At 41.6% G+C, this 10,980-nt stretch overlaps 1 protein-coding gene across 3 annotated transcripts in view; it reads left to right on the top strand.

The window, feature by feature from the left end:
• The window catches only part of MEIS1 (Meis homeobox 1), a 677,893-nt gene that overhangs the window by 582,860 nt on the left and 84,053 nt on the right, over window positions 1–10,980 (top strand). For all 3 annotated transcript variants that reach the window (XM_082746690.1, XM_082746688.1, XM_082746689.1), the window contains one exon: window positions 279–390. In XM_082746690.1, coding sequence (XP_082602816.1) covers window positions 279–390 — 112 coding nt within the window. The remainder of the gene's footprint in view (window positions 1–278; window positions 391–10,980) is intronic.

The raw sequence follows: 10,980 nt of genomic DNA, 5'->3' as shown, positions 1-10,980 counted from the left end.
CTTCTTTGCCTGGAACGTTTTTGTTTTCCTTGGTAATAAAGCATACGATTACTTATAGAATAACTATTTGTAGATATTATTTTAGCTCAGAGGCAGAAACTGGCCAATTTTAAATGTGCCAACATCGCTCCGAGCTGGCGCCGTTTGTGGAGGGGAACGGGAAAGGTGGCTTGGCCGTCCGGCCTAGGCTTCCCTAACTTCGTTACTATATGATGGGATCCCACTGGACCAGTGTTAACAGACCACTCTATTTGGATTTCTGATCTGTGCCCCCACAGCCCTCTTGGAACAGAGATCACGATGACACAGCATCGACGCGTTCGGGAGGAACCCCGGGCCCTTCCAGCGGCGGCCACACATCGCACAGTGGGGATAACAGCAGTGAGCAAGGTAGGAGAGGCGTTCTCATTCTCTCGTGCTACTCGTTTCATTGTTAAGGGTTGAAAAATCAGAAATGCCTAGTTAGTTCCTATTAATCCCGTTTCTCCTAGAACATAAGCCCCTTAGCGTAGGGGAATCAGCTTCTCTTATTTGTTTCTCCAGACCCTTTCTTCCTTTGTGCCACCCCAGCTGCCTAACTGGCCATCACCTGCTCACCTCCAGAAAACAGGGTCGGTGAATTGACCGGGGGCAAGATTAGAGGAGATTAGAAGTTCAAGTGTGTGTAAAGAGCATGCCCACTCTTACCCTGCGATCCAAATAAAAAAGTATTTTTATTACCTGCCCTTAGAGGCTTCTCAAGAGATCATGAAGAAACATCTTTCACGATTCAAAGTTAGTGATGTCTTCAGATGCTTAGAAGGCCGTAGCCTTTTGGGAACCCACACTGGGCTTCCCTCTCCACTGGGTTGAGGCGGGTTTTTTTCCGGATTTGCTTATCCGAATCTCTTAAGTGCTTGACTTCATTGCAAAGTCAGACTACAGGGAATTAGGGAGAAATGAAAAGAAGCCAGATCCATTTAGCTCGTACTGTTCCTTGAATGCACATACCTGTGTGTATACTTGGGTGTCCATGGCTATGCACGTCTGACCGTGACTAGTAGGAAAGAAAGTTTTAACATGTAGTTCATCTTCAGCGAAAAGGCGAATGAGTATTCAGATGTCTTGTGCTGCCTTCGGTGAGACCCACTGCAGAGGAATTTTGTGTTCAGTTAGCACAACCAAAGCTTAAGAGCGTATTCTCTATTTGAAAATAAAAAGACGGCTTTATTGGAGTTGACTCTGAGCCCACAGTAGGTGCATACTTTAAAATCTGGTGTGATGATGGTGTGCCTCTAGACAACAAAAGAATTTTGTTTTCTCACATACATTGGGCTGGACCAATTAGATTTGCAAAGTCTAAAATGAATTTGACATCATTAATTGGAAAACAAAACCAGGAAATTTTTTTTTTTTAAGGCACGTGTATGCTACTTGGACTGGGAATAACTTCTACACATAGAATTTTAAGCATCTGAGATATTTTATTGTTCAAAGGAAAGTTGCTGACTTCACCACAACTCTGAGTGTAGTAAAAAAATGGAGCCCACGATAGTAAACGCGTTGAGAGCTGAGGCCGAAACATGTAACCTCTGACCTCTGACTTTTACTGGAAACTGATACGCAGCATAAATCCACGGGGCCTTTTCTCTTTCAAGTGTGTGGATGTATGTGTGATGGTGTTGCTGCTCCCGGGGCTAGAACTAAGGTGATGTCGGCACTTTCAATAGGAAGCCCTATTTTCAGCTTCTTCCACGAGTTTCCAAAAAGGTGGAAAGGGGATCTAAATTCTTCTTCCTGTACTCCAAAATTGCTACACGAGGTCATAGCCTCTTGTTTTATCTGTTTGTTTCTTTTTCTTTTTTGTTTCTTGCTTTAAAAAAATATATATATATTATCTATCATCTAGGAACAGGCAGGTAGCTTAGCTGCTGCTTTGATGGCTTGCGAACTGCTGAAACGGACTTGAATGTAAAATTGTAGCATATATGCTTTCTCAAACATACTCTGATGAAAGGATTTTGAGAGGCCAAAGGCCCTGTCCCAGTTCTTCCCCTGTGACACGTCATAACAGGGAATTAGGAATTTTGCATGTTTCCTTTTCCTTCAACAAGTGTTATCCAAAGGCCAATTTAATAAGGAATTTGATGGTAATCTGGAGACATGTCTCTTTCACAGTACCTGAGTTTTCTAATTACATTATTTCTCTTTTGTACTTTTCATATAAGATCACCACCTATTCTGCTTTTTTTTTTTTTTTTTTTTAAAAAAGAATTTTCCCATATCATCTGAATGAGCTCTGTTGAGCCTTCCTAAAACAATCCTGGCCTCATTTGACAGAGGAGGAAAATAAGGTATGGGACCTTATTTGGTCCCATATTGGTATTGGGACCAATATTCCCACTTCGGGGGAAGAAATAAAGGAAAGAAAAAAAAGAGGAATGGGGCATCTGACTGGCTCAGTCAGTAGAGTATATGACTCCTGATCTTTGGGTTGTGAGTTCAAGCCCCATATTGGGTGTAGAGATGACTTAAAGGAAACTCTTTTAAAAAATTACAAAAAGAGAGATAGAAGGAAGCACATAGAAAAGCACAGATCAGGGCTGAGGGATGGGCTCTTTATTAATAATATAGTTTATAGACAAGATGATGTGCATTAACTAAACTTATTGAGCTGATCATTTTGCAAGATAGGTAAGTCATTATGCTCTCTCTATACCTTGAATTCTGGATGTCAGTTACACATGGATAAAACTGAAATAAAGACAGTTTTTAATTTAATTTTAACAATTTTCAATTTTAAGTAATATAATTTGTATTTATACTAAAAATTCATTATAAGAACTTCTTGCTTGTTTCACTTTCAAAAATTACACAGCAAAGTCTTACTCATTTGGTTTTTTGAGGTGGTGCAAAGCCTAAATGAATGGAAACTCTTGGTTGCATTTAATTACATAAAAATATCTTCAACTAAAAAAAAATCTTCAACTCAATGTTTCCAAATAATGAACTTAAGGGAGCCATTTTTATAACTAGTTAAGAACATTGCATTGCCCTGAGAGCTTTGGGGTGGTCTTGGGCAGCATCAGACCCCAAATTTCAGTTTCCTGATTATTTGTCTAAGATTCTTGTCCCCATGCTCTCTTTCTTGGCTCTCCACTGAGGAATCAAGCCAGTGACTCCCACTGTGATCCAAAAGAAGCCTTCTGTGTAGACTCCCCCCCCCAGCCCCCACCCAACACCTTGAGAGCCAGGGTGCAGGAGGCCCTCCTGTGGTCTTACCTGCCCTTCTCTGTGGCTTCTCCTCCTGGGCAGTGTGTTTTCTCTCTGGCTAAATGCAGAATGATGCCTGCAAGTGCTGCCGCCACTACATCTGTGCATTTCCATGCCAACCGTGACCCTCCTAAACCTTTTTTCATCCCTGAGACCTGTGGAGCTGGGTCTTTGTGCAGCCTTCAGATTAACTGTGCACAGTGGCTTTTCCATGTTTGCCCTGCCTGCCTTTTCTGGCAGCCATAGATATGTAAGCTGTGCCAGCATTTGGCCCGTAATGCATGTCCTAAATAGTTATTTACACAGTTTGAGTCCATTTTAGTCAACTGGGTAAATAACAGCCCTCTTCAAAAGATTTATAAATCCATAAATATGTCTTTATACATACCCAATAGACAGAAATAACTCAATCTGTCAAGAACATATCCAAAGAGGTGTTTCCCCCACAGACAGGAGTAATACATATTTTAAAACTTTCTCTACTGTATTATTTGTACTGTGTTTCTTTTTCCTCATTCCTTTTCATTTTTCACCACTTCATTATGGCACCTGTGGTACAAAAAAAACCCAAAAAAACAAAAACAAAAAAAACAAACAAACACAACAACAACAAAAAACCAAAAAATAAAAAAGAAATCCCCAGGCTTGCCTCTGTTACCTTATCTGCACATGACATAGGCATTAGGCAGGCTATATCTTCATTTGGACTTTCAAAGTTTAAAAAAAAAAAAGTCATTCAGGAAATTTGTAATATTCTGACAGATTTCAAAATACAGTGACAATTCCTAGTGATGCTTCCAGCAATTTGGGGGATTTTGAGTGCCTGATGACTTGCCAAATTAGCGGCTGTTGTGGTTGATGGAATAGTTTTAGTCCAAATTTTTATCTAAGCATAAAAATATAAAACAGAATCCAATGCTGGGCATTCTAAAAAGAGTACATGCAAGATACATAATTAAGAAGATGCTAAAAACTATTATTCTTCAGGGATTTGATGTTTATTTCTGATTTACATAATACGCCTTTCCCCCCAACTCAGACCGTTTATCATGGTAACTTTTCTGAGGGCCTCTACTTTCATTTAATATGAACACTTGTGGCCGTTTGCAGGAATGTGAGTCTTTGACAGTGAAGCTCCTTTAAGCTGGCATTGAAAAGGAAGGCCCCACGCCTGTCTCTGGTTGGGGGTTCTGGTGATGTTGCTCTGACATTGATCCTGGGTACTTCTTTGCTTCCTCAGAGCACTGCCGAAGCTACGACATTGGATCCTGATTTTATCCTTGTCTCTTATTTGCCCCTTTCCCATTCCAGAAGAGAAAAATGTAAGCTCAGAAATACTGAAGTAACGGTCAGAGTCAACTCCAGGATCTTGTCTCTTGGCTTTGCTTCGTGACCCCATTAGGGGCTGTTTTCACGACCCCAGGCGGGGTCTCACACATAAGATGAGGTGCATATTGGCAGACGCATGACTCCTTCCTCTGTCTTTTTTCTCCTACCATGTGCCGCTGCCCTACTGACCAGAACCAGGGTCTCCTCTAGGAAGCATGTGGCTTGGAGCAGGAGAACACCAAGCACATTTGGTGTTTCTCTCCACCGTATTTGGACTCTTTCCCAGGAGGGTTGCCATAGTCACCCTATAACTCACAAGCAGCTTTGGTTATGACTGACCATGGTTTGCGTTTGGACATGTCTTCCTTTTTTTTTTTTTTTTTTTTTTGTTCAACGTCAAGAGAGAGGAGTATATGCTAGCAATGAAATAGCATAATGACATGTTAAGGGCTATCTGTCAGTGTAGGTATTTCCAACCCTTACTTGGTAAAAGAGATGGCAAAGGTTCAGAGAGGCTAGGAGACTTGCCCAAAGTCATATACAGGTGGTAGTAGAGTCAGGACCCAAACCCATACAGTGTGACTCTAGGGCTCATGCTCCTGAGGCCTGTGTCCTCTGGTGCTTTTGTGTGACGAGGAATGGAAAACAGATCGTTGATGAACCCTCTTTCTCTTACCAAGTTGAGGCCTTTTTCAACAGTGTCTGTACCAGGCCTGGCCCTGTCTCCATAATGGTGGCGGAGCTGGTAATGGGCCAGAGTCAGCGTTAGCCTCAGGGGGGTTATACTCTGCTGGGGAGTGAGAATCTAGATTCTAGTGTTAAGTAGAATGAGAGATTCACAGAGAAATGTGATGATTGATATAATTAATTTGTATTATGTATTAAGAGCCTATACCATTTCGCTCATTCACAGATTTATTGAATTGAAACTAGGAGCATACAAAACAAATAAGGACATTTCTCTTGCAGAGCATTCCCCATTTAAAGCTCATCTCATTTTCCTCTTTTGTGAGAAAAAAGAGAAAGTATTATTTCTATGTTGAAATTTGATATAAAACATCTCAACTTGAAAGGGCTTTAATGATTGCTGAAACCTCTAAAACCCACTTCTGAACTTCTCCTTTTGGGGGGCAGGACTCATTCAACAATAGTATCTTTGCTCCTACTTAAAAATAAAAAAAAGCAAAACCAGCATATTTCTTTAAAGAGGAATAATTGAAAAGTACTGCTATTTCTTTATAATAATGTGTGATAGTTGCAATGCCTCCCAGTGTACCCCGTCCCCCCCGACCCCGCAACTCCAGCTTTTGTATGAGTTCAGGCAACCTACAGGCAGAAGGCAATCCCATTTATTATTAAAGGGAATCCGAAGGCAGTTGTTTCAGGCTTGGGAGACCAGCAGGCAGAGCTGGCTGGGAGGGGGCGGGGAGCAGGGAGAGGGGCAGCGGGGAAGGGCCACATTACGTTCCAGATGACTAAGCAACGATTTATATACCAGCTTGCCTTTTTACATGAAGAAGAAAAGTAATAACAGCCCAAACCCGGGCATTTGAAACAGTCAGCTGTCCGATGAATAATGGGATAGGTGGGAAGGAGCGCTCTGATTGGATGTCTTAATGAGCACATTTCTCGCAGAGTTTGGGCTGCAGTTCCCCTTGACCTTTGCCCTTTATTGACCAAACTGACACTTCATTTTTCACATACTTCCAATTATGGCTCGGCTTAAGTGTTGCCCTCCCTCCTTTATTTCTTTCCTATGGACAACTTGAGAGTGGTTGAGGCCACAGAAGATATTTTCATTTGAAAAACTACCATAGCAACTCAGGTTTGGGATGTAATCTGTAATCTGCAGTTTTTCAGATGAAAACACAAAGTGAACGCTGCTTGTTTAGAAACAGTTTTCTTTGCCTTTTTTTTTTTTTAATCCCAACTGATTTTTAAAACAGTGTTTATAAGAACTCAGAACCCTGTGAATCAAAAAAAAAAAAAAAGTTTGTTTGGGTTTTTTTCATTCCATTTATCGCTGGTCAGGGTAACTTGAATGATCTCTATTTGTTCACACTTACTTGTTAAGTCTTACACTTCTGCGGGGACTTCTTGTATTTCAGTGGTGCCCTAATGCTTTTTGACTAATACGCTTCGGAGAGAAAAGTAAAATATAATTGTGACTGCAGGCCTTCACCCTTAGACCACTGCAGCCTCGTGTGTTACTTTAGTCACACTTCATGTTGGGCTGCAGATTAAAGAGTGGCCTTTGCGCGCAGTGGTAGGCAGAAGAGGAAAATGATTTCCTGATGGGAAAAGTCAGGTGTAAAAAAGAAAGGGGAAGTTATTATACTCAGCAAATCCCTGTTATCAAAAGGTTCATATCATTAACTTATCAAACACGTTGAACAAGATGGATAGACAGAGAACTGTTTTTCTGGAACAACCCATGCTGTATATTCAACCTTTCCTTTTATTGACTCATCAAATGCGAGTAACTGTTTTCTGTTCCCTATTCTCTTGACTTCTAGCATCATGAAAGCAGGTCATCTCAAAACAAAGAAAAATAACTTTGTCATCCAAAGAGCAGTAACTGTATATTTAGGGGACATGCACTTGGCCATGAGTGTTTTCACAGAGACTGTATCTTCTGACTATTAGGTGACATCGCTGGGAAGCTGGAAGTCAGTGTTTTTCCTCTTAAGCGACTGAAAAATGCCTCTGAAATTATTTACTCCCAAATATATTTCCCTCCGACACAGAAGTATTTGTTCCAAAAGTGCATGAGGTGTTCCCTACTTTATTATGTAGCCCTCTGGCATATCCATGGCATAATTTTACTATAATATGGTAATAAAAGAATATGTAAGAGGCAGACAAAGGTTCTGTCTTTTTCTGTAAGGTGACCTCTGTTACCAAGTAACTGCTTTACTTATGAGCTTATTAAAAACTCAAAAAATGAGCTTTTCATACTTCATAGGCATTGATGTGAAAATGAGCTGTCCTGTGAGTAGTTTTCTTGATCATTTTTAGAACAATTGATTAGCCAAAGAGCTCCTGTCATTAGTTGACATTGACTGATAGCAATTTGTCACAAGCTCTGAAGGTCAGCTAGATAGTTGGAGTTTCAGCCTGCCTTTGATTGACCTTTACTGATTCCATCCTCATGTGATTGGCTTTGAATAGGTATGACCCTCGATCGGAAGAGACAAGGCATTTGTCACCAGGGTCATTTCTTATATTTTCTGTTGATTGCTCATTTTTATTTATGCGTGAACTCACGGTCTGGATATCTTATCAAATTTATACTCTAATTTTTGACATGTAAAAGGCATGATCCTTGTTAACCATGGCCTTAAAACCACAATTCTGTCTTCTCCATGGTTTGTAGTATGAGAGTGGACTCCGTAAGTCGTGTAGACTTGGCTGCTGGCACTTGGCATTGTCACCTGTGTGGACACCTGAGTTTTGTGGCATGGGGTGGATGCGTGCGTGCCACGTGGAGTTTTGTTGTCGCTGCTGTGGTTGTCGTTTAAGAAGTGCCTGCTCTGGACGCCTGGGTGGCTCAGTTGGTTAAGCAGCTGCCTTCGGCTCAGGTCATGATCCCAGCGTCCTGGGATCGAGTCCCACATCGGGCTCCTTGCTTGGCAGGGAGCCTGCTTCTCCCTCTGCCTCTGCCTGCCATTCTGTCTGCCTGTGCTTGCTTGCTCTCCCTCTCTCTCTCTGACAAATAAATAAAATCTTAAAAAAAAAAAAAAAAAGTGCCTGCTCCGGGATGACTTGTAGAAGTTCTGAAATTATACTCCAGTTCTCAGGCTTTCCTAGAATTAATTACACTGGCCTCTCAAGAGTCATGTGATAGTTTTAAATAAAAAATAAGTAAAGAATTATATGTACGTTGATGTTCTGTCAGTTCATTGTTTGGCTCTGTAGCCAGGAAGTATGAAAACTTTTTTATTTTTATTTTTTATTTTATTTTATTTTTTTAAAGATTTTATTTATTTATTTGACAGACAGAGATCACATGTAGGCAGAGAGGCAGGCAGAGAGAGAGGAAAGGGAGCAGGCTTTCTGCTGAGCAGAGAGCGCGATGTGGGGCTCGATCCCAGGACCCTGAGATCATGACCTGAGTCGAAGGCAGAGGCTTTAACCCACTGAGCCACCCACGCGCCTCTGAAAACTTTTATAAAAAGGTATCTTCCTGTCAGTTTCCCTCAGCCTGCTGTAAGTTAGAGAAGGCCTCTCTGGCTGTTCATAGTGTTAGCTTTTCGCCGAGAGTGGAATAGATGTTCTATCATGGTGGACTCAGAGTTGTTTGTAATGCTCCGTTCTTTCTTCCCAGAGCTGTAATCTATTTTCCCCCAACTGCATCACGTAGAGAAGAAATATTCCATTCTTCTATTAATAATGTGGGTTTTATTACCTCGTGTTAATGATAAAAATGGCGACCTGAGCTTTAAAAACCTAGATACTAATGTGTCATTATGTAATTATTTAATGCAGTTTCTAACGAAGGCCTTTTTTTTTTTTTTTCCCCCTCATTCTCTCTCCCTTTCCCTTCTTGATTCTGCGTTCGGTTTTAAGCTATATGCAGTCACTTGTTTTTTCAGATCGGCCCTCCTAGGAGTTCCAGGGCTGCCACACACAGCCCACCTGGCCCAGCTGAACCTGTGTTTCAGTTGCTACCCAGGAAAATACACCAGGAGAGGACCCATCGTCCTGGGTGGCAGATTCTTCACCCCATGTCATTGTTGGCAAGGCAGAAATGAGGACATTAACTTTGGGGAAGTATCCATTTAACGTAGCCCAGGGAGATAAAAAGAGTTTAGAACTGTAATAGCTTTTGCAGATAAGCCACAATATTACCAAGAGCTGTATTTAAGGGGAGAAGTATAAATGTATCCATTCTGGTCAGGTGGTCAGAAAGGAATTGGGCGCTGACCGTATGTTCTGTACGAGGCTCTGAGAATGACTAGGGCATAGTATTTACCCTTGGAAGTTGGTGTGCGCTACCTCGAGCATCAAGCATGTGTATGTGGAATCTTCTCTGAATACTGAACATTCTCAGGGAGCTGTGAGTGTATTTATTTCATAATAGGCCAATGACCCAGACATGGTGAACTCTAGGAGGAGGGCTGTTGGCTGAAAGACAAGGTGGGAGACATTTAACCTAGCTGGCACAGGCACCCCTCTCCCTTGGTCCTCTGACTGCCATAAAGGTTCAGCATCTGGTGAGCCCTGTGAGATCAACGTTGATCCATAGCCCAGTCTCAGGAACTTGGTTCAGCCCTCCCACATAGCCAGGTGGCCACTCGGGGCCTCTGCTGCCTGAACCACTGGGGTCACCATTGCTCTCTCCACCGTTAGTCACCTGGCTGCCAACTCTTGCTCATCCTTTGCAGGGAATGCTGATATTTTGGGGACTGGCAATCTGGCAAGGACAATGGTTGGCTGCCTTGTCGGTGTAATATTTTTATTAATGAATAAAATAAAATACATAGGACTACAAGGGAAACTAATTATATTGAAATTCAGTTATCAAAATGTTTTAAAAAACAAATTGTAATACAATGATATAGTGCCTTGTTAAATATGTATTAAATAACGAGGTCTAGCAGTGATTCTATCGTCTACCACATTTTTGAAATAGTGAGGAATGTAAATGATGTTTTAAGATGTTTGTAACAACTATATTGTTGTATGTAAATATGATTTCCTTTGGTGACAAAGTCACAGGTTCTGCTAATGGTTCTTTGGTTTGTCACTTACCTAGGTACGCGCTTGAAAGAAATGCTTATTTCAGTTAGAGGTTAGTGAGAATAAAATTTGGATCTTTCCCTTTGCACGTAGGAAGATCTTCTGAATTTGAACCCTGGGCCCCTTAAGTGGGGAGGATCTATGTAGCCCAAGTTAAAAACTTCTGAACTTAGTTTAATTGTAATCTGCAGGAAGTATTCTGTGAACTCCCAGATTGGAGGAAGTCCCCCTCTTCTGTGTTGTCATGGTATCCTGTGTCTTACCCTTCTCGTACACTGAAGTGAGCCATTTTTGCCCCAGCCTCCCCAGGATGCTTCCTGGGAAAGGACTATGTCTTCTTCATCTTTACATCTCCTCCCAGGGTCACATAGGGTTCTGTCTCAGCATTCGTCATTCACTCTACCACAAGTTCCCTTAAAAGACCCCAAAATGTTGCAGTAGTTAAGGGCATATGGCCATGGGTGGGTAATTATTTATTCAAGAGGATTGGGAACCCTCTCATGCTTTCAAACTGTGATTACACTACATTCTCTCAACACTAATTTCTTGTGGGTGCCAGATGGCTGGTCACATGGCAATCCCAGTCCAAGTGTAAATAGACACTGAGGTCTTACCGGTCCTGACTCCCAGAGATACACTTTTACAGAAGCACTCAAG

The sequence above is a fragment of the Mustela nivalis genome, assembly GCF_964662115.1.
Source record: "Mustela nivalis genome assembly, chromosome: 8".
In the NCBI taxonomy this organism is placed as follows: domain Eukaryota; kingdom Metazoa; phylum Chordata; class Mammalia; order Carnivora; family Mustelidae; genus Mustela; species Mustela nivalis.
Note: the sequence above shows the minus strand (reverse complement) of the source record. Positions and strands in the feature narration are given on the sequence as shown.